Source organism: Vulpes vulpes, chromosome 16 (assembly GCF_048418805.1).
Source record: "Vulpes vulpes isolate BD-2025 chromosome 16, VulVul3, whole genome shotgun sequence".
Taxonomy (NCBI): Eukaryota; Metazoa; Chordata; class Mammalia; order Carnivora; family Canidae; genus Vulpes; species Vulpes vulpes.
Window position 1 is genome coordinate 56,204,955 of NC_132795.1, and position 23,354 is coordinate 56,228,308.

The window sequence follows — 23,354 nt, forward strand, 5'->3', positions numbered from 1 at the left end:
AGCGGGGAAGAGGGCAGTGATTTCAGCCTGGTTTCCTGACAGCCCAGCAAGAGGGGCCTCCCCCAAAAGGGGAGATGGGGGCCTCCCTGTGCGCCGGCCAAGGTCTTGGGGCCCGCTTTCATTGGGCAGGTGGTCGGCCATAGGCTCTCCATCCTACAGGCGAGGAAGTGGGTCCAGCGGAAAGCAGAGCAAGCCTCGCCGCGGGCAAAGTCTACTTGCTCCCCCCCTGGTTCACAGACATCTCTATAAACATTTTCACATTCTAGATTTTACAGCGCATAATATCGTCGGGCTGTAAAAACCGGACTTTCCTGCGGGACGTGGGGCAAGGACCAGACTTCCCGATGCACGACACAGCCTTGCCCCCAGGAGCCCGCGAACCGGGGCCACGAGTTGCTCCGCGAAGTCCAACCTGCTCGCGGCTCCGCTTGGGCAGCCGCGGCCTCGTTACTGCGCAGGCGCCGCTGCAAACTCGCGCGCGCCGGACCGGCCCCCTCGTGGGCGAACTCACTTCCGGAAGAGCGGGGGGAGCGGCGAATCCCCCTTCCTCTCGCAGATGGTCTGATCCAACCTCTGACCAATCAGAAAGCTTCTCATATCACCGCTTCTGGCCAAGGAGATTGGAGCTTCAAGTTCGCCAACTTTCCGGCGGCGCGGGGGGCGGGAGGTGGTAATGATTGACATCCCCTGTGACCATTCGTCAAGCGGGATGAGCTTGAGGCGCAAGTACCACTGAAACTGTCTGTCAAGGGAGGGTTGTTAGCCCCGCCCCCTCCTCCCATTGGCCTCCGAGAGCCCTAGGGGTGGGAGCTTTTGGTGGCAGCCAATCGCGGTTCGGCGAGGAGGGGGAGGAGGAGGGGCAGGCGGGCGGGCGGGGGGTGAGCGGGAGTGCGCGGGGCGCTGGGGTTGCGCTGGGGCCGCGGGCTTGCGGGGTATCGCTCCCCCGCCCGTACTGCCGGGGCTGGGCCGGGACGGGAGCCGTGTCGCCTCGCTCGCACCTTGCAGGCCGCCTTCTGAGGCCGTGAGCCGGGCCCCGTCTGGCGCTCCTCCGCGCCCCCCCCCCGCAACCCTAGCGCCCGAGAGCCGCCCCCAGTCCAGCCCAGAGGGACCCCACGGCCCCGTCCCCACCGCGGCCACAGGCCTGGGGAGCGCCTCCCCCACCTCCCCGTCCCAGGCAAGCCCCCAGCCTCTCGCAGCCGCTCTTCCCCTCTCTGGTCCGCGGAGGTGGTTGGTTACCATGGTGAAGCTGGCGGCCAAGTGCATCCTGGCAGGTGAGTTTGAAATTTACAGTCTCCGGAGCCCAGAGACTTCCTAAGTTACGGAGAGCTTTTGTTCACGTAAATTGCCTACCTCCTTTCCCTTTTTTTCTCTTCCAAAAGTGAGTTAATGTAATTACTGATAGAGTAAATTCCATTAGGGTGGGAGAATTATCTTCCAGAACACACTTTGTGGTTCCAGCTGATTTCCCCACTCCCTGCCCTACTCTGAGATCACCTTCTCCAGTTTTTGAGCTGTGGTCAGGAGGAGTAGACTCCTTAAAAAAATAAAAAATAAAATAAAATAAAAATCAGGCTGTAAGTGCTGCATGTAAACCATGTGCTGAATCCCAAAGTCAGGCATCTGGGTGACTTCAGAAGTCTTACTGGTGGGATTTTTTTTTCCCCTGACACCACCCTCTTTGATAACAGAGATGGGAAACAGTAATGCACAGTTGCTCCAAGTTTGCAACAGGCCCATGTGTGTTGTCTTTAAGAGCCAGGGTGCCGCCTCACACTCAGGAGGACATGAATGTTGAATCCCCCAAAGGCAGGAATCTTCATTTTGTTGACTCTTATGTCTCAAGCAATTTGTGGAGTGAATGGCAATGTGGCATTCACATTTATGGTTTTCCCTTCGTGTAATGACTGCACATTTAGGAAAACATTTGCCTGGGTTTTGACCTGGGGCCCCTGAACACACATGTACTTTACTGAGTGTTTAGTGCATGCCAGGCATGTGTCCTTCATCCATTCCCCTCACCGTCGCACACCGCGGCAGGTGCTGTGTCGTTCTGCTCTTACTGAGGCACTGAGAGGTCAAGTCTCTTGCCCAAGGTCACCCCCTTGCGGATGACGTGAAGGAAAGTCAGAGGTAGGATTTCAGCCCCCAGACCTGCCCAACTCCAAAACTCTTCACTTGTGTTACCGTTGAACCCACAATCTCTCCAAGGTTCTCTGACCAGCTCAGGAAAGAAATGGTAGGAAACTATAGAGAAGGGATGCCTGAGTGGCCCAGTGGTTGAGCATCTCCCTTTGGCTGAGGACGTGATCCTGGGGTCCCAAGATCCAAGTCCCGTATCAAGCTCCCCGCAGGGAGCCTGCTTCTCCCTCTGCCTGTGTCTCTGCCCCTCTCTCTGTGTCTCTCATGAATAAATAATTTTTTTAAAAAAGAAAGAAACTATAAAGGAAGAAGAGATTCCTTTTTTGATTCATCTCTTCCAGGATGAAATGGATAATATTTTTAATGGTTTTTCTAATTTGAAAATAAAATGGTCATAGCAGAACGATGACTGACCATAGTAACTCATCACACCAGAGCAAAAAAATCAAGGGTTGTCAAGAGAGGTCCCTAGTTTCCAGAGCGCCAGGGGAGGCAGTATTGTGTAGCAAAAGTAATTCTGGCTTTTCCTCTTTGGCTGTGTCATCTTGGACACAGCATTTCTCTGAGCCTTAGTTTCCTTGCGGGAAACTACATTTTTATTTTCTGAAGTTGTCTATTTTTCTATGGGCTTCTTTTTCTAGCTGTTCTTTCTCTTCTTTTTAAATTCAACTTCCATCATGGGACTAACTTACTGAGCACCTTCTATGTGCCAGCACTGTGCAAGAACCCTCAACACAGGCATCTCAGTGAATCCTAACAAGAACCCTGCGGGAGTTACTGTCATTCTCATTTACAGAGGGGCACCTGAGGCCCAGAGAGGTTAGGACACTCTCCCTGGATCACACAGCTGGATGCAGCAGGGCTGGCATCCAGACCCACGTGATCTGATTTCCAGGGCTTTGTTTTTAGCTCACAGCTGTACTGTCCCCAAGCCCCGATTCTAGACTCTCTGCCCCTCTTTACACCCACTTCCTCAGGCACTGTGTCACCTAATTTCAGCCACTGCCTGAGTAAGTGATTCTTGAACTCCAGCCTAGTCCTCAACTTGAGGGCCTGAGGGCATTTCCTCTTGGAAGTTTCCAGAAACCAAAGAGACCTCAGCATAATGAATCAGGTCCCCTCACCACCACCCACCAAATTCTCATTCTCTATACCATCCCTACCGCCTACACCTCCTCACTGGTTTTATTTTTCCTTTCCCTTCTGTCCTTTAAATTGAGTTTATCTGTCCTTTTTTCTCTCCTCTAAGTAGTCATTGAGGGACCAGATACTCAAGTGCTTGTTCATTCCACAGATACGTGTTGAGCACCTGCTATGTGTGAGTCACTGTGCAAGGTACAGAGGGAATACAGGGATGAACCAGGCCAGCCCCTACACTCGTGGTAGTGCTGGGATGTGCAGAATAATTTATAATCCAACAAACAGGAATAGAATACCCTTGGTCTGCCAGATACCAGAGAAACACTTCAAGGCAGAGCTGCTAATTGTTCTGGCTCAGATGAGGAGGGATTACAACCCTTGGCATTTATCTGTTTTACTTACTTAAGCAATTTAAATATTACTTCATATACAAGAGGCACAATACATGTTAGCTTATTAAATTCTCCTAACAGTTCTATGGGATAGGTGCTATTATTCCCATTTTGCAGAAGTGGCAGCTGAGGCTCAGAGAGAGGTCGCTGGCCCATGATGACACAGCTAGTAAGTGGTGGAGCTGGGGTGTGTGCCTTACTAAGTACTAGGATTTACTATCCCTTGATGGAAGCCAAAAGGTTGCTCTGATGCTACTGGCAGAGAGCCTCACAGGAGAAGACAAGAGGGAGGGGATGGCCTTCAGAGGCTGTGGCAGAAGGACACTGAGCCTGGCCTGGCAGAGGATTTGTACTTGGGCCAGGAGACCTGGAATAAAGTTACCTTTGAGGGATTCTCAGAGAGCAAGAAAGTAGGTAGGAGTGTAGGGCCCAGATTTGGTGTAAGGGGTAGCCGGAGAGCAAATTGGAAGTGGATTCGGGGTTGATGGTAGAGGGGGTACACCATAGAAGGCATCCTCGGTCAGTCTTGCGGGAGAGCGTGACAGGATCAAACACTATCTTGGAAAGATCCATCTATTGGTGCCGACAAGGTGGGTAGAGCAAAGAGAAAAATGAAAAGCAGAGAAGGGCAGATGGGGAACACTTTAGGCGAGACCCAATCAAGTAACCAGAAAATACATTAGGCATCTTATTATATGGAACTCGTTCAACAGGGATTGGAGAACTGGAAAAGCAAGAAGAAAAGATTAATATGACACAGAAGTGGGAAATAGAGGTTGGGTTGTCAGAGGCTTGAGGAAGAACCCCACAGAACTGGGATCCAGATCCCCAAGGAGGGGGCACGGCTCTGCTGGGATGGGACCTCAAGAATTCAGTCACCCTGTGATGCCACCACATGCCATGGATCACTAGGACCCAGTTCCCCCTGGCAGAGAACTGGGCCGGGAATTCCCATAGGATATGACCAAATCCATTCCGGGCCATCCTGAGAGTCTGGGTTTTGAGACTACTCTTGTTACTGGTGCTATAGAAGTGAGGGTCCAGGCAAAAAAAGAGAACCTACGTTAGGTATTGAACCAGTGAGATTTCATGTGGGGCGTTGATCAAACAGGTGCTAGAGACCTGGAAGGACGAAAGGAAATCAGCAGCTCAGGAGGACCCTGGAGAGCCAAGATGCAGATCTCTGAGAGGGGGGCACTGCTCCCTGATGCTGGCATCTCTGATGGGGAATAATAAGGCTGGTCTACGAGTACAAAAAAAGGCAGACACATTGGAGAGAAATAACTACCTACTGCTGGGGTGAAGGCCATTGCCAGGGTTCTGCTAAGAGAGACAGCAGGCAGGTGGGAAAGGGGCAGGCCCATCCCCTTCCCCCAGCTGCCAGTCTTTCTCTAGAACTCGCACTGGCAGAGCCGGACAGGAAGCCCCCGGCAAAGGAGACACATGTTTGCAGAGTCCGGGCTCTTGCATCACAAGACAGGGCACAGAGCCCAGGTTGAGGTATGAGTAACTAGTGCGGTGTCCGCAGCGACAACAAAGGCAGTGCAGGCTCAAGACACAGCAGAGGACATCAGGAGCGAGGAGAAGAGCACAGGGCATGGGAGGAGCGAGGAGACGCCGCCAGAGGTGACCGGGTCGAGCCAGGAGGCATGGGCAAATGGTGACGTGAACAGAACCAGTGCGATGGGTGAGCAAGAGCCGGTGGGACCCGGACGTGCGACACGAGCCTGGCTGTCCACAACCAGATGGGGTGAAGGCCCAGCATTCTGGTGGAAACATCCACAGGTTGTCGCAGATGCAGACAAAGCATGGGAGAAAGATCCCAGCCCAAGAAGTGGGCTTCAGGGGAAAGAGAGTGATTGGGACAGAGGGCCAACGACAGACCCACAGGAGTCGCCACTTTGGAGGCAGAAGGTGGGAGAACCAGACCCGTGTGAGGACAGCCAGGGCCAGAGCACTCAGGAAGGAGGGAGCTGCTTTGGGGCTGACTCATCCTTCAGAGACGCCAAGGAGCATGACAACTGAGAAAAAAGCCATCGGACTTGGCAATTAGGAGGTCACAGGTGACCCTGCACCGTGCCTTTGCAGGTGTCACCGTCTCTGTCAAGCAGTGCCCCTTCCTGCTCCCACCCCCGACTCAACATCGCCCCCAGGGAAGTCACCGATGAGACTGCTGGTTCGTTTCTTTCCTCCATGCGTCCTCCGATGCTTTGGTTCTCAGCCTGTGCTATTCACTTTTGCACCTGTCATCGTGTTGCTCTGCAAAATGTGTTTCTCAGTCATTTCCCTTCCCTGTGCTGGATCCCTCCTCAGCCGACACCCGAGGCTTTCCATAAGTGTGGGTGATTCTGACTGACGGTCGGAAGAAAGATTTATGAAATTAACTAGAACAAATCTGTGGGGAATTTTACGAGTGGGAAGAGCCAATTTCCAACTGGGTTCAGAAGCAAAATTGAAGTCAGGAGGGTGGATACAGTCAGCACAAGAAGGAAAAGGATACGCTCTGTTTGCTCAGAGATGGATGGGTCCCCAGCCGCCGTCCAGCCTGAGGACGCCCCCCATGTCAGGCAAGGCTGCACTGCTGGGGGCCTGTGGCGGCCGTGTTAGAAATGGGTCAGGAGTGTCCCTAAGCTCTAGGAGAGGAGCGGGGTCCGGCAGGGAGAGTGAGATGTTGGAATCCTGGGCCAGTTACCCGGCTTTCTCTGAGCCTCCAACTCTTCATCTGCCAGATGAGATTAATGACAGTCCTGGTGTGGGGGTGTGGGGGTGGGGACTGGGAAGGAGGGAACAGGGGATTGCATGAATGATTCCCTTCTAAGTCACGGTGGTAAATAGAAAAGCAAGACTGAATAGCTCACTCAGTCCTGGAGGAGTTTGCAGGAAATGAAATGCCACACGTAGTCCAGTAATTGTCTCGCAAGAGAAAATTACAGGTGGGAATAGTCAAAACTGAAAAGTGAACAGAGCAGCAGGCCATGGAGAAGTCAAGTGAAGAGATGCGAGGAAGCCGACTATAAAACAGTGAAGGTGAGGCGATCACACCAAAGGATACAAGTCAGAGAGGCACACGAGTGCAGTGGTGGTTTTGCTGAGGAGCCAGGGGGCGAGAGAGCAGAGCACAGGTGTTCTGAAGGAGTATCGTGGCCCAGAAGATCTTGCAAATGAGAACAGTGTGGAGTCACAGAAGGCTGAGCAGAGCCATCCGTAGGGAAGGTTGGGCCAGGGAGGGGGCAGGGGGGCAGTTAGGGGTGGGCCTGGAGAGGCTGCAGCACCCCTGGGGGCAGGGGAGGACCTCCGGATTAAATTGCTCCCAACCCGACAGTCTCACAAAAGGTCCAGATCTCAGACTGAAACTATGCCATAAACCTTCAGTTTGGAGATACCAATTTATGGGGCTGTTGACTCATGATGGAAGGCCAGGGAGATAAACTGCAATAGGGAGAAGGCGAGTATGGAGGAAAAGGTGGCCGTCGCAGAGAGATGTGGAGAGGCCCCTAGGAAAATAAATCCGCAGTGGTCTCAGGCATAGGGAGCTAGGGCGGAACGTAGACTTGGAAATAGATTTCAGCTTGATGAATTTAGCATCTGACTTCTTGCTTCCTGCAAATACAGAAACTCTCCCAACTTCCACAGCCCTGTCCTAAAAGAAGCGTGCAGGTCCTAGGTATGGAAGCTCTAAACTCGAATTGGTTCTGTTAGGCAGGTGAGCCTATAAGACTGAACAGGTCACACCTCTTTACCTTCAACTTCAAAGTAAATACAAGTTTGAAAGTGAGAGTTTTCCCCATGGGGTGTGTTCAGTTGGCAGATATGTCAGTTCTGTTTTTCGTGCTTTGAAGCCCCCCCCTTAAGCTCTGTTAGCTTTTGGGTCAGTTCTTTCGGATGAAAGGATTACCCTTGAAGAAATGCGACTGGGCTTTGAATACTGGTCTCATGGACGTGTGGCCTTGCCAGCCACCTCACAATTCCCAAGAGAATCAAGTCCCTTTTCTCTAAAAAGTCATTGAAGTTTCTGGTTTCTAACTAGCGTTCTGGAGTGGGAGATTCTCCAGTCAGATCAGGACAGCAATGATGATTTTCTTCTCGTCTGGTCTCACAGGGGATTCAGCGGTGGGCAAGACCGCCCTGGCACAGATCTTCCGCAGCGACGGGGCCCATTTCCAAAAGAACTATACCCTGGTGAGATGTGGGAGTCATGGGCTGGCTGAGGCTTTAAGAGAGAGGTAATCATCCCCTAACCCTGAGGGAGTGACTTTCCAGAATTCCCTAAGAGGTCTGATGAGAAGCTGTTTGAATGGCCACGTAGAGATCATTTTTCCACAAGCCACAGGGCATGAGGCTATCTGTGGAACAGACCACCTGGTGGTTGGCTTGGTCACCATGACCAACTCCTCTGGGCTGGGAGTTGGCCAAGGCTGGTTGGTCCTGTCTGACTTCTGCACCAACAATGAGTCCAGAATACATCACTTGTGCCTCCTGGGCATCGAGTGAGTGTTCGTATCCTATAACACGCCTCTTGGGGCACTCTGATGCTCATATTCTTGGTTTTCCTCGGCAGACGACAGGGGTAGATTTGGTGGTGAAGACGGTGCCAGTCCCTGACACGGGGGACAGTGTGGTAAGTGGTGCCCTTGACCCAAGAGAGCTCAGTGCTCTTCCAGCTGGGCCCAGAGTCTCCATGGTCAGCATCCTCCCTGCTAAGAGGGATGCAGTACAAGGACTTGGCCTAGGCTCGTCTGAGCACTTGGGAAGAGTCACTGACACGGGCCAAAGAATAGGAAGGAAGAACTGGGGGTATGGGCCCTGCCCCCACAGAACTGACATAGTATCGGGTTCCTGACCTGGGTCCTTCTCTGGGAATCCACAACTCTGGAAATCGCAAGGCATTATGTTTGTAGTAGTCTCCTGGAGAGAAGGTTAAAGAATCTCCTCCTTCTTAAAGAGGTCCGTGAGAAAACACAACTTTAAGTACTCCCGATGCAAGGAGAAGGGAAACAGTGAGCGCAGATAACCGGCATGCGACACAGATGACAGCACTGACCTACAGACAGCCTGTGCTGGGGTCAGAAGCCAGCCAGGGGGCATCCGGTGCCCCAGGGGAGCCGAGGGGGAGACTTCCCTGAACAGCAGCGTCCGGGAGGGGCTCTCCCGTGGGCTGGTCGAGGCTCAGTCCAGGGGCAGGAAGAGTCACCCTGTGCCCTGGGTCCAAACCAGGGGGAATGAAGGCAGGCTGTCCTACTTTAAAGGCTTTCTCCAGGCCTACTCAGTGACCTGCTTTAAAAAGAATTGTTTTAAGATTTGAAAATCAATTTGGTTAACAAAGTGCAGAATGACCTTTTGGAAACCAGAGCACTTGTCAGCCTGTTTAGCATTCTGTTCTGCCAGGTGGGAAGTCAGCTTGTTCCTGGTATTTTTGCACTCAGGGTTAGGAGAGGTGAGCTGCCTCACAGAAAGTGCTAGTTGGTGTGGGAAACTGTTGCGCCCGCCTGTCCCAGGCTCTTGGGATCGTTCCTTTCCCCCTCCTCTTCCTCGAGCCTCAGGGAAGACTTCAGGGAAGACGTAGAGGCTCTATGGAAAATGGGTGTCTCTCGCCACTAAGACAGGTCTGCTGAGCTGAGTGTCATCTCGGTGACCTGCGGCCAGAGATTTCCCTCCGCGTAGACTCTCGCGGGACATGCCTTTCTGGTTCTAGGAACTCTTCATTTTTGACTCTGCTGGCAAGGAGCTGTTTTCTGAGATGCTGGATAAATTGGCAAGTAGCATGCGATCTTTTTCCTGAGTACCACTACCATCTTCCGTCAAAAAGTTCCACCACCACCACCACCCCCAGCCCCCCACGCTCTCCCAGAGATGTCACTGCAATCTGGCTGCCAAGAGGAGCTACCATGGCGGAATTCTTTAAGCAGCAATCTTCCCAGCCTTGGGACTTGCAGCCTCTTGGCCAGTAGGACTGGCTCATGCATGTGACCCCCCCTCCCCTCCAGCTCTGGAATGGCCAGGTTCCAAATGTGCCTGAGCTGTGTGATTCAGTCCCCGAAGCACTCTGGGCTCCCCTTCTTTCTACAGCTCCCTCCTGATGGTGCACTTTCAGCACTCCCCAACCTCCTAGGACAGGAGCAAACATTTCCCTCCCCTCTAGGGGGCACCCTGGAGGCCCCGCAGCAAGGCTCACCTCCTCCCACCCTCTGGGCCCAGCCCTGGGTGTTTGCTCTGGGACCTGCCCCTGCTGCCTCCCAGGACTTGTCTTGCCCACCCTGCCATCCTCGCAGGATCCAGCTCCCTATACCTTCCAAGGTAACAGTTCTGCTAATCTGGGCCAGTGAGCTAATTAGAAGATTTGAGCTCTCCAGAGCCCTCCCCTGCCTTTCCAAGAATGGCTACGTTTTAATAGAAACTGTTTTCTGCCCCTTTTTTGTTGTCTAAGAGAAATAGATCTAATGATAATCATTTCTCATGGGCTTGACTTCATGCATCATCAATCTCTGATGCTTACAACGTGCCTGCTGTGTGCACAGCCTCTTGCTGGGTGCTGCCCTACTGGGCAGAAGGGAAGATGTGTCTGTGCCAGCCAGAGCCACATGGTACCAATCGGCTCACACCCTGCCTCCAGCCAGCCCTGACTCAGGGCTCCTGCTCTGGCTTCACCTTGATCCCAGGCCTATCCTGGGTCCCCTCACCAAGGCCTAGAGGAAGGAGATGTCCCCCACATGTGGAAAGGAGGGGTCAGCCGTGGTTCTAGCAAGAGTTCTTGAGTTAGTCTGCAGAATGAAGGTGTGGGGGGGTTCATCAGTTTGGTCAAAGTGGCAGCATAGGCTTGGGGTGCAGTGAGCCAGCCCTCCAGAGCCAAGCCTGGACCAGCCTTCCAAGGACAACTCAAGGAAAAGGATTCTTCCCCACACCCTGAGAGGTACTGACACACCAGAAATAAACCAGGCTGTAATTGTGCAGGATGGGGGTCCCCAGAGACTGAGGCATGGCGAGAGCCTCATGCACCAGGATGAGCATCACAGCCTGAGCAGGGATATCCTGTGCCCTTGTGCCAGGCAGTAGGACGACGTCCCAGGACTCTGAGTGCCCCTGAAGGCAACAACCCCAAGAGCATAGCCCTGGTTCTTAATTGAGACAGTGAGCCCTGTCCAGTTGTCGGTCTGGTTTGGATTAGGCTGATACACTGCAGGAGAAGCAGAAAGTGCCCTTTGCATTTTGAAAAGCCAGCCCTTATTAAGAAGACGCCAGGAAAGAAGCTTCCAGGAGCTGGCTAATGGAAGAAAGGATGCTGTTTTAGGCCTCAAAGCAGAAAAACAATAACTGGCATAAGAGCTAGCCCTTGATAGGAATATGACAAAGAATGAATGAATGAAACCAGTGGCAGGCAAAAGCATTTCTGGGTAGGAAAAAAGCCTCAGTCCTGCCCCAGTCATTAAAGCATGTCTGATCTGGCAAGTCAGTTACATCTCTGAACTCAGTAGGGACATTGAGACCAGCCCTGCAAAGTTGGGAGGTTCTCAACCGTGCACCCAGCCAACAGCCTGGCCTCACCACCAGCCCAGCCTTCCCGTCGGTTCCCATGAGTGAATTGGTTTCTCCTATGGGTGGGCTCCAGTTTCTGACTCCCATCCCCATTATAGTTTTTCATACCCCCACCCCCACCTTCATTATTTCCCTCGGAAGACCAGCCTAGAAATCGCTTCCACTGATACTGACGTGCTCATCTTGTCCCTCTTGCACAGTGGGAGAGTCCCAACGTCTTGTGTCTCGTCTATGATGTGACCAACGAGCAGTCCTTCGCCAACTGCGGCAAGTGGCTGGAGAAGGCTCGGTCACAGATGCCAGGCACCTCGCTCCCAGGTAGGAGCTACAGTCACCTGTGAGACTTCCAGCAACACCTCCGTCCCTCAAGTTCATGAGCGCAGGGTCTTTGCAGAGGCAGCTATGTGTGCAACAGAGGGTGTGGTGCCCCTGGCTTTGAGTACAGTGGCCTGGATTGTATAGTGGCTCTGCCTCTTAGCAGCCACGGAAACCTCGGTGAATTACCACACACACCTCTGTGAGTCTGTAAAATGGGTATGATGATGCAACCCTTACAAGGTTGTGGAGAGGAGACTCAAGAATAATGTGGGGAAGGTGCTGTGATATGAATGAGTTTTTATTTCTGAAAGCTAGCCCCGGGGATGAATTCCTCATTTTCTCCTATATGTGGGGCACAAGCAAACATTCAAGTCCTATTGTCACTTCTGAATGCTTTAAATCAGTTTATTTTTCATCCCTATGTGAGATCAACAAATTCCCCTCATTAGAGACCAGGGAAAGCAATCTCCAGAGACGGGCTCAGAAATTAGCTGCAGCTGATGCAGCTGGGAACGGTTCTAAATTACCTCTGAGTCCCTGACTCTGAGCCCAGTCCTTAGATTAGTATTAATGACCATTTTTAACGTTTGCTCCATGTGCTAGGAATTATCAGCAATGCTCACATAAATTTGGCCCTCACCTTGCAGCCCGAAGGAGACAGGGCAGACAGATCTGCGTGAAGTCTGGAAAAAGGGCTGAGCAAAAGCAGCGTGTGAAAAGCAAAGCCCGGCTCTCCCGCGGCCCTGAGGGTTGGGGGGGGGCAGCTTTGGTGGGGGGCAACCCTGGAGCCTCTCTCTCTCCCCAGCTGTGCTTAGCACCTCGAATGAAGCAGCCTCCCCGCGACAGTGTTTCATACCCCTCAAAATTCATGTGCTGGCTTTTTTTCTCTCTCCAGCTGCCCTCCCAGGCTGCCACGGTTAAATGAGATGCTTTGGTTGTTTCTTTTGAGTAGGTGTGTTAGTGGGGAACAAGACAGACCTGGCCAGCAGGCGAGCAGTGGATTCAGCTCAGGCCCGGTCGTGGGCCCTGGGCCAAGGCCTGGAATGTTTTGAAACATCCGTGGTAAGTAAGCTCCAATTATTCTGTAGCCAAAGCCTGGAGTGGGCCTCTGCTGGAAGTGGCTTTTCACGGGACCTCAGAGGCATCGAGTTGTTCTTCCACCATATGCAGACTCTAATTTGGAAACTGATGCTTACATTCTTAGTCTCAAACGTTTCTCAAAATAGCAGAGTTCCCTCGTGCACTACAGTAAAGCAGATCAGTGGCCCGCCCTGGAAATAGTTGTATCTCAATTAATGAGAAATACAAGTGCATTGGGTCTGATTGCAGTAACCCATGGCAGGTGTGTGAGATAGTGTGGGTTACAGTGCCATTGGAGCATTACCTCCTGGATCCTCACAGTCAATGCCAGGAGCCTGGGTGCTGGTTTGTAAGCCCCATTTCCATGTTGAGGTGACGTGACTTGCCCAGGGTCATATGACTGGTAAAGAGTTGACCCAGGACTACGATCTTTGCCTCCCTGTGTCACCTTGCTGCAGCCCAGGGTCATGCCAGGCCATAAGGTATCTTTACAGAGTTAACAGGAGCCCCTGTAAAAGGGGACAGCCAGCAGGATTTGCTGCCGGCCTTTTCAGAGCACTGTATCATGATTCTGGCCATCCAGCATCAGGGAACCCCCTTCCTCAATTCAAGACTAGGTCCCAGCCTCCCTGCAGCCACCATGCAGGCATGTGACCCCTGTCTGCACCAATCAGACACGTTTGTGTGAGACTTCCCAGAAGGGAGCAAAGTGACAACTTGCTCCTGCAGGAGCAACCCAGAAACCTCCATCTCAGAGCTAGCAGGGGCCAAGGTGTTGCTGCAGTGCCCCTCCGGAGGGATGGTGGGGAGACATGCCAAGCCCCACACAGCGGAAAAACACCCATGGGCATCACTTGGACCTCCCTCCTGGCCTTGTGGCCTCCAGGCCTTGATTCTTTGGCTCTCCAAAAGAGCCAGTGGGCTAGTTAACAGCCTAGAGTTTGTTTTCTGTTCGGGCTGTAGGCGCTTCTGTTGCCACATTTACAAAACTTGGCAAATGCTGTCATGCAATTGCTGTGTGGATGTGAACTTTTTAAAATCCCCCAAAGCGGTGGGCTTCCTTGGGCAGCTGTAGCGGGTAGGGCAGGTGCTCTGGCTGCTGATGGGGGTCGCAAGACTAGGTGGGGGGCCCTTAGCATGTTCATGGACCTGTTCGTGCCTCGGCCCCCTCACCTCTAAAATGGGAATAAGAAAGTATTTTCCTTATTGAGTGACAAATGTTGAGAGTTAAGTCAGATGGTGAACACAAAAACAGCGCGCAAAGTCTGGTGTGTAGCAAGTACCCTATAAACGTTTGCTTTGTAAGTGTAACCATTCCCCTAGCAATCTTAAGTTTTGTTTTCATAAATCACACAAAGATAAAAGTCCCTCTTGCCTCTGAGGCCCAGTGATCACAAGTGCTAAAATGTTTTTTTTTAAAGATTTTATTTATTTATTCACGAGAGATACAAAGAGAGGCAGAGACACAGGCAGAGAGGGAGAAGCAGGACTCAATCCTATGACCCCGGGATCACGCCCTGAACTGAAGGCAGACAGGCACCCACTGCCACCCAGGTTCAAATACTAAATTAATGAAGTTCAAATTAGCCAGCTTTTCCGGGCTAGAGGGCTTCTCATCTTGTACACACAAGCGCACCTTTGCACCAAGCATATGCAGTGCTACCCACGTCAAACCACACTTTACTACTCCTCCTACCTCCATTCACATTTGTGAAATTGCCTGCTCACCCCAGTATCCCATAGTCCCCAGAACTCTTGATGGAGCTCAAAAATTAACGCCCACCCCCAACACATGAGTCATCACAGGCCACTGGGCTGCACGATTAAACTCTGTGTAGGTGTTTGTTGCTACGCTATTGAAACGGGTGGGTATAAATTATGCCCGAGGAGGCTGCAGTTAAGCACTCGGTATTAACTGTGTAAGTTAACTAGTCCCCCGAGTTGATGCTAACAGAAGCACCACTGGCAGCTCGGTTAAGAAAGCGGTAATTAGAAAGGAAATATAACCCAATGCTGCTTGAGACGCAGCCAAGCCTTGACACCTAGTGCCCGGCTCCGCTCACCTTACGCAGCGGCCACTGTCCTGCAGACCGGGAGGGACCCACGTGGTCATTTGACTTTTCTCTTTGCTTTTCATTCCGTCTCCAGAACTTACTCATCTTAAAACTGGAACTTGGTCCCCTTTGATCCCCCTTCACCTGTGTCCCCCACCACTCCTGGCAACCACCACAGAAACCATTGTGTTTCTGTGACTTCCTCGGTTTTTTCGATTCCATGTATAAGTCAGAAGATGCAGTATTTGTCTTTCTCTGTCTGCCTTAGATCACTGATAAGGCCCTCAGGGGTCCTCCACGTTGTCACAAGTAGCAAGATTTCCTCCTTTTCATGGCTGAATAATACTCGATTGTGTCCATGTGCATTCCACAATTTCTTTCATTCATCCACTGATGGATACTTAGGTTGTTTCTGTGTCTAGGCTATTGTGGATGATGCTGCGGTGGACATGGGGGTATGTCTGCAAAGTAGTGCTTTCATTTCCTTTGGATATTTACCCAGTAGTGGAATTGCTAGATTGTATCATAGTTCTATTTTTAACATGGTGAGGCACCTGCATGCCGTTCTTCACAGTGGCTGCACCAGCTCACATTCCCATCAACAGTGCACAGAGGTTCCTTTTTCTCCACATCCTTACCGACACTTGTTAATCTCTCGTCTTTTGGGTAACAGGCATCCTGACAGGTGTGAGGTGATGTTTCCTTGTGGTTCTGATTTGCATTTCCCCACTGATGAGTGGTGTCAGCACCTTTTTGTGTGCCCGGTGGCCACCTGGTGGAAAAATGTCTATTAGCTCCTCTGCCCATTTTTAAAAATCACTGTTTTTGCTGTTGAGTTACCCAAGTTCCTTACATATTTTGGATATTAACCCCTTCTCAGATGTGTGATTTGCAAATATTTTCTCCCATTCCATAGATTGCCTTTTCACTTTGTTGATTGTTTCTTTCACTATGCTGAAGCTTTTTAGTTTGATATAGTCCCATTTATTGATTTTTGCTTCTGTTGCTTGTTCTTTGCTGTTATATCCATAAAATCATTGCCAAGTTCCATGTCTAAGAGCTTTTTCCCAATTTTTTCTTCTAGGAGTTTTATGGTTTCAGGTCTTAAGGTCAAATCTTGAATCCATTCTGAGTTAATTTTTGTGAATGATGTGAAATAGAGGTCCAGTTTCATTCTCTTGCAGGTGAATGTCCAGTTTTCCCAGCATCATTTATTAAAGACATTAGCTTTTCTCCATTGAGTATTCTTGGCTCCCTTGTCAAATACTAGTTGCCCATGTACACAGGTTATTTCTGGGATCTCAATTCCATTCCATTGGTTTTTGTGTCTGTTTTTATTCCAGGATCATTGTGTTTTGATGACTTCGGTTTTATAATATAGTTTGAAACCGGGAGGAGTGACACCTCCAACTCTGTTGCTTCTCAGGATTGCTTTGGCTATTTGGGGACTTTGTGGTTCCTCTTGACCTTTTTTTTTTTTTTTTAAGATTTTATTTATTAGAGTGTGCACATGCACACAAATTGGAAGAGGGCAAAGGGAGAAAGAGGGGAAGAATCCCAAGCAGATTCCACACTGAGCATAGAGCCCAAAGGGTAGGGGGAGAAAAGGGGCCAAGCCAAAAGCATGGGTCACTTAACCAACTAAGCCACTCAGGCGCTTCCTTCTTGAATTTTCTAACACCATTCAATATTTGACATTTTCAGACCAAAAAATTAAAAAACATTTTTTAAGCAAGCTAAAAAAGCCCCCATTCATTACTGTAGGATAGTATTAAACACAAGCAAGTTCAAGAAGGATCTGTGTGGAGGACTCCTCTTGCATCAGGGTAAGGGAAGGGAACTGACATTTGTTGAGTGCCTACTGTGTGCTAGGTATTTGCACACATTATCTGCTGCTGAAGCTTCTAGCAGCTGTATAAGACAGCCAGTGCTATCCTTGTCTTATGGATGACGAGCAGACTCGGAAAGGCTGGGTGGTTCTAGTTGGTTGTTCAGCTTTTGAGCGGTTGAACCAGGTCTAGAATGCCAGTCTAAGCTTGAGAACCTTCTGGCCTCCCACAGAACCTACTTAGGGACTCTCAAGGGCAGAATTCTAGGCCAGATGGAGCACTAGTCTGAGAACCTGTTCTAAGGATCTTTGACACAAAGCAAACATACTCTGTAGTATGTCAGTGAGATTATGATTATTTAACAAAACGATTCCTGTCATCAGCAAACCCTCTTAATGCATTCAGAAAATGGTTCAGTTTACATCTGCTACTTCAGGATACTCCCTGGTATGTACAGAGGCTCATCTCCACCTAAATTCCTTACTTTTTATGTTGCATCCTCCCCAGATCTTGCTTTCAGGAGTTTTAAGATTCATTTAGAAATCCTTGTGTGTGTCCTATGCAGGCCTCGTTCTCTTTCCACTCATTACTTAACTGTGCTTTCAACTAGTGTAATTTTTTTTTTTAAGAGAAGGAAGAGGGGCAGGAGCACAAGGAGAAGGAGAGAGAGAATCTTAAGCAGGCTCCGTGCTGAAGGTAGGGCTCAATCTCACAACCCTGAGATCATGACCTGAGCCGAAATCAAGAGTCAGATGCCCAACCGACTGAGCCACCTACGCGCCCCTTCACCCTGGTGTCCCATTTTTGGCACTACCTAGGACATTATGTTCTGTACCACTAAAGGTGCCTTGCAGATGTGACTGAGTGATTTATGTCTGGCTGCAGGGCTGATGGCTTTAGTACGGGTGCTCATCTCGGCTACAGGCTGCCCCCTCGTTCCTTAGCAGCTGCACCTCTGTTTCTGCTCTTGGCTAACTTGTCCTGTTCCCCTCGGGCTCTCCCTTGCTAGAAAGTGCAGGTAACGTTCTCCATGAGAACTGGTTTCCATTGTGCGTCTCTGTCTCCTGGCTGGCCGAGTGGAAAGGCTGCTCATCTCCAGTTGGGAAACTCAAACCCGAGGCTGGGCTCTATACACACCAGCTGCATGCCTGGGCTATGTACTGCTCACCCAGGAAGCGAGGGCAGTGAGCTGGATGACTTCAGAACATTCTTTCAGTTTGGAAATCTTTCCCTTTCGTTGAGATGTATCATTGCCTCTTGTCAAGGCTGTGCTTTTGCCAGCTGCCAAGGTTTGTTCAAAGACAGATTCTTGTGCATTCATAGCTTGAGCCTCCCTTCTCAAAGTGGTGGGTTCTTTGTTCTGCCAACTTATTTTGTAAAAAAACAAAAAATACACAGGTGCACACAGAGAGAATGATAGCAAAGCTGAGAGGCTACCATCTTCCCGCCCTGTAGAGTACATTTGGGCCAGTTCCAGGACCTGTCTAATCTCTCAGAGAACAGGAAGTCCTTTGGGCACCTTTAGTCACAAAACACTCCTCTCAGTTATGAAAATGCACAGTCCCGGGTGACCAAAAACTCCTCACGACTTCCAGCCGTCCCTCCTCCCACACCTACCGTGGGAAGAGCAGGGCCCGGCCGGTAGTCGGCCGTCCTGCACCCGCCTCCCCACCCCCACGCCCCAGTCTGCAGCCTGTGGGAGAGGGAGCTCAGGTGGCTTTGCTGAGACCTGCCATGACCCCTCTGGACTTGGCTGGTGTCCCAGGCTGGCACCCCAGGAACACTTCAGTGATGCCCTTCCCTGGCCCATGGGCAGAACCCTCCCACCTGCAGCTTCTAGGTCACGGGTGACATCTCCTCATCCCTCATGCAGTCTCGGTTCCTGGCCCTCTGTTCTAGATGGGTCCAGCCCCCTCCTGGAACCTGGCCCTGGGGAGTCCCTTTAGGGCAGCTCCAGGCTGGCTCTCCTGCTCTGCCCACCAGCCAGTCCCTCTCCTGGCTCGGCCGTCAACACAGCCAGCCCCGGTCTGACCTCAATTTTTCCCCCAGGCCTGGCTCCAGCACTGGCCTGAGCCTCTGGGCCTCGGGCTTTCTCTTGGAGCCACCCACTGAGCTCGAGGTGAGGGAGAGGCACCCCAGGGCTCCGTGCCACCACTCTGCTGACCTTTGCTGACCACTTTGCTGATCTGGCCTCTGGAGCCTCCATCAAAACTGAGAAGAGTCTCACTCTACATCCTGTCCCATGTGGGGCGAGCATGGCCGAAAGTACAGGCTCTGTAGAAACATCTCGGTGCAGACCCAGCTCCGAGGCTGGTGTGAGGCTTTGGGCAAGTTACTTTAACCTGTCCATGTCTCTGTTTCCTTCTTGTAAAGAGGGCAAGGGGTAGCCAGCCCCACCTGTGTGGAGGCCAAAGGAGGCCAGGCCTGTGTGGCCCCTGACGCAAGGTGAAAGGGAACATGCGCTGGTTCCCTGTCCCAGCAACGCAGTAACACCCCCAACTTCTTCACCTTGTCTCTACAGAAGGAGATGGAGAACTACGAAGCCCCCTTCCACTGCCTGGCCAAGCAGTTCCACCACATGTACCGGGAGAAGGTGGAGGTTTTCCAGGCGCTGGTGTGAGGACCCCAGGGAGGCTGGGGATCTGGCCGTGGCTCCGGCTCCTCCAGGATGAGAGAAGCTGGAATTCCCCTGCAACCTCCAACATATCCTGACAGCTCTAAATAAAATGAGAAGATGTAGGAGCAGCAGCAGCTCCTTCGTTCTTGGCCGGGGCAGCGCTGGTTCCGTCCTGCTCTTTGGCCACCAGTCCCAGCGCAACCCCGGGAGCGGCGCTCAGACCTGGGGTGGCCCTGCAGCCGCGGGGGCTGGCAGCTGGCAGAGCCGGTGATCTGCGTCCTGGGGGGCCTGCACGGAGAGCACAGCCCGCGGCGGGCTGCTCGGCTCGGACCTGGCCTCCAAGGGGCCCGGGCTGCCTCCTCCCGGTGGATGCGGCTCTGCTGCTGCTGCCCAGATGTCAGGGCTCCCTTGCAGTGGCTGCTGTCGCTGTCCAAACAGTGTCCTCTGCCGGCCCCCTCAGGACCTCCTCCTGAGCAAGGCACCCAGCCCCTCCCAACTGCCGGGAACCCCAAGTGCTCAGGGAGCCGACAACCAGGCCACTTGGCTTTAATGACCGGCCTCTCGGAGCCCGGCGACAGTCATCATTCTTTGCACTAAGCTTGGTCTTTTCCATCCGTTCCTGCTGCCAGATTAATCTTCTTAAAACATCGCTTTCATCGTTTCACTCCCCTGATGAAAGAGCCACAGAGGTTCCTCATTGCCTTCTACATCAGGGCCGTGGGCCATGGTCTGGCACTGGAGGCCGCCTGTCACCGTTCCTGGGGGCCTCGGCTTCCTCCAGCCCCAGTGCCCCAGGTGGCTTCCCCTCACTCGCTGTCGGATGCCACCCCTCCTGTCTCATAGGAGACGGTGGGGGGCGGGTTCCATGCAGAGTGCCGGCTTCGGGGGTAGACTGGCCTGGCTGTGCCCCAGTGATAGTGATGATCATGAACATGACTGGCTGCTGTTCACGGCCTGCTGTGTCTCTACCTGAGCTGAGCACATGACCTGCATCAGCTAACTTCATCCTTACGATGTAGCCTTCCCAGCCCACTTCTACAAACAAGGAACCAGAGTCAGAATTCAGTAGGTGAGCCAAGGGGTGGCAGAGCCAGGATCTTGGACCCAGAGCCCTACTCACACCTACTGTCCCCTCGCCACCCCCCCCCCCCCCCCGCCGCCCAGCTTGGCCTGGCCTAGAGCAGGTAGAGGTCACCCATCTGCCAAGGGTGGTGGCTAGGCTGCCCCTGGAGGTCATCACTCGCCAGGAGAAGTACGCTAATGGGTGAAAGGCATCGGGGGACACACGGTGGCACCCCGTCGGGCTTCGCGGCCCCTTCCCCTCCTGATCACTTCCCACGTGAGCTCACAGTAGTCTAGTCTCCCTGCTGAGTCACTCTCTTGGATGGTGGCTACCGAGGACCTACAGTGTGTCTGGCGTTTCTCTAGGCACCAGCAAGGCCAAGCTGCTGGTCTCATGTCATGTGGCCCGCAAGGAAAACCTACAAAAAACAACCAAGGAGCCGTAGAGGGAGCATTTCTGGTGGCCCCAGGACTGGTTCCTGGGACCCACAGCCATAGACAAAGATGTTAAGAGATCACCAAAGGCAGAGGCCAGACACCTTCCCTGGGGCGTAGTGGCAGGTGACAGCACTGGCCCTGCTGCCAGGAAGCGCCCTGTGCTCCCTTCCCTTTGTATAGACAGTGGAGTGGTTGGGAGGAGGGAGTGAGGATGTGGTGTTGGTGCGTGGGTACCACCCCTGCTCCTGCCTCCGCCCCAGAACCCTGCAAAGCAGAGGGCGCTGCCCACCGGAGGCCTCGCTGCCCTGCTGGATGCTCGCTGAGCCACAGGAGCTCGGTGCCAGCCGCAGGCACCCATGCCCTGGAGGTGTGCCTGCCCTGGAGGTTCTGGGGGGAGAAGCAGGAAGAACAGGTGCCCCCAACTCAGGTGTGCATGACCCTCAGAGGGCTCATGGAAGGACCCACCAAGAGCAGAGTCATTGGGTCCCCAGGCAGATCCTGAGCAAAAGGAGCTGCTTCCCAGCTGGAAAAGGTTGGGGCCTATTCAGCTGGAGGTGAACACCCCTTCCTGGGGAGGTGCCAGCCACGGAGGAATCTCAGCCCCAAAATGACCAGGCACCCATCTCCACGGAGACGTCAGCAGATGGAAGCAGACCAAGAGGCATACGAGGAAAACAAGCAGCCCACCCCGAGCCCTCTGCTCCAGGGCAGCCCAGAGAGGAGACATCCCTGCCCATCCCACCCCCCCGCCACAGAGGAGCTCTGAGCCAGGATGGGGTTTTAAACTGGCCCAGTCTGAGTTCCAATAAGCGAGAGCCCCTGAATTGTGTGGGATCTCCCTGCCATGAAGACCCAGCGGGAAGAGGGGCTCAAGGGAGTGTGACAGGATAAAGCAATTAGGAAAAGTAAGGTGGTCCAGATTCTCCAATAAACATCAAGTAAATAAGCAATCGAGATCATTTCAGACCATGCTAAGTGCTATGCAGACAATAAAATGGAGCTGTGATCAGTGCTGGGGTAACCGGGTTAGGTGGGCAGGATGGACTCTAAGGAAAAGTGACATTTGAGCTAGGGCCCCACAGCCATGTGACCCCCTGAGGGATGAGCCATTGGGCAGCAAGGACAGCAAATGCAAAGGCCCTGAGTTTTGAACAAGCTCAGAATGTCCAAGAACTGACAGCCAGTGAGGTGTAGTCTGCTGTGTGTTGGGAAGAGCAGAAGTAAAGCACAGAGGCCATAGTGGAAGGCATTTGGGGTTTATTGCAAAGGCAATAGGAAGCCAGTGGAAAACAGCATAGCTTTTATGGACTCAGTACCCCACACTATTTGGGGAATCTAGTAAGTGATTACTAATGGCTTCACTTGCCTAGAGACCCCATTCTCAGGGAGCAAACATTTATGAAATGCACAGTAGGTCTGCAGACGGCTTCAGTCAGCATTTGCTGAACACCTACTACGTGCTGGTCCCTGTCCTAGGAATGGGGATTTGTCCCCAAGGAAAACAAAATACATGCATTTTGGTACTAAAATGGCATACTTTAAAAAAGAATATTAGAGAAATGTCCTGTCCCAAACTGGGGTGGCAATAAGCACAGATTCAATGGAGCTTAGGATGGAAAGAGTATTCTTCTAACCCAAATCTGGACAGGTTTTGCCCATCCTGGAGATGTAGAGAGAAGCCTTCAGTTTTGCCCCTGCCTGCCCCATTTCCGTGTCCATGTCTGTACAGGGCCAGCTACCTGCTGGAGGTAACTGAGGTTGTCCCCCGAGGAGCTCAGGTCTGGTGGGCAGGAAGGGTTTCCAGGGACCTTGCAGGGAAACACCTGATGCTAGCTGGGGAAGGGCATTCCAAAGGGAACAGCATGTGCAAAGGCCCTGAGGTATGAAGCTTGGACCCCTCTTGGAAACTGTGCATGCAGAGCAAAGGCAAGGAGTGAGGGGTGCCCAGCTGGTGAGAGCTGGGGGGAAAGACAAACAAGAGCATGGAGTTTGGAGACCAGGTAAGAGATGTCACAGCACTCTGGCTGAGAGCTGATGGGGCGAGGTGGAGGCCAGGCTTTGTCCATTTCCAACATTAGCAAAAACTTGAGAAACCTTGTATTTTCAGCCCAACTTAGAGTTGTCTATCCCCCCTCCTTTCTTCAGAGCACCAATTGATTTTTTTTTCTAATGGGTTATCCTTTATTTACTTTAGAGACAGAGAAAACAGAGTGACTTCTCTGGGTTGCAAATTGTTAGTGATGGAGCCTGGATTAAGAACTCCAGCTCGCCAGCCCTCTGTGGATTTTATGATATTTATGTATACAGTGCCCGTTCACCCTTCCGCTCTGCCAGTAAACTGAGCTGATAAATATGAGGGGGATAACAGGAGAGTGCTTGTTTCCATCCTAAAAAGGCAAGAAGCCTGGGAAGGCTCATTAGGAGAAAATATCAAAGGTGCAGCATTCAAGTGTCACCTGTGACGGGAGCGGGGAACATGCGTTCTCGGCAAAAAACATTATGTAACTGGTTCTTGAGGCGGGGCGGGGGGGACTCAGGAGCAGAACATGGGGGCAGGGGACCAGAGGGACCAGACAGTGTCGGTTCCTGGAGGGCAGAGCCCACACCTGATACTCTGCAGGTTCTCTGGAACTAGAGCCAGGGCTGTGTGTCTGCAGGCGAAGCGCTCACCCTCTCTGATGGCCAGCTTCCCCACTCATCAAACGGACATAACAGCGTCAACCTTACCAATTCCTGCATGTGAATTAAGATACGT

The 23,354-nt window shown here is 52.1% G+C and overlaps 1 protein-coding gene across 2 annotated transcripts; it reads left to right on the top strand.

Moving 5' to 3' along the window:
* Window positions 1–854: 854 nt before the first annotated feature.
* IFT27 (intraflagellar transport 27) lies at window positions 855–21,542 on the top strand. 2 transcript variants are annotated; one of them, XM_026010982.2, is made up of 7 exons: window positions 855–1,271; window positions 7,771–7,850; window positions 8,230–8,289; window positions 9,364–9,423; window positions 11,402–11,519; window positions 12,472–12,581; window positions 19,004–21,542. In XM_026010982.2, the coding sequence occupies exons 1-7, from the start codon at window positions 1,238–1,240 to the stop codon at window positions 19,100–19,102; spliced, it is 561 nt and encodes a 186-aa protein (XP_025866767.1). In that variant the 5' UTR covers window positions 855–1,237; the 3' UTR covers window positions 19,103–21,542. The 2 variants fall into 2 exon arrangements, with proteins under 2 accessions (XP_025866767.1, XP_072598716.1); XM_072742615.1 differs by lacking the exon at window positions 9,364–9,423 and having other exon boundaries at window positions 880–1,271.
* Window positions 21,543–23,354: the final 1,812 nt, after the last annotated feature.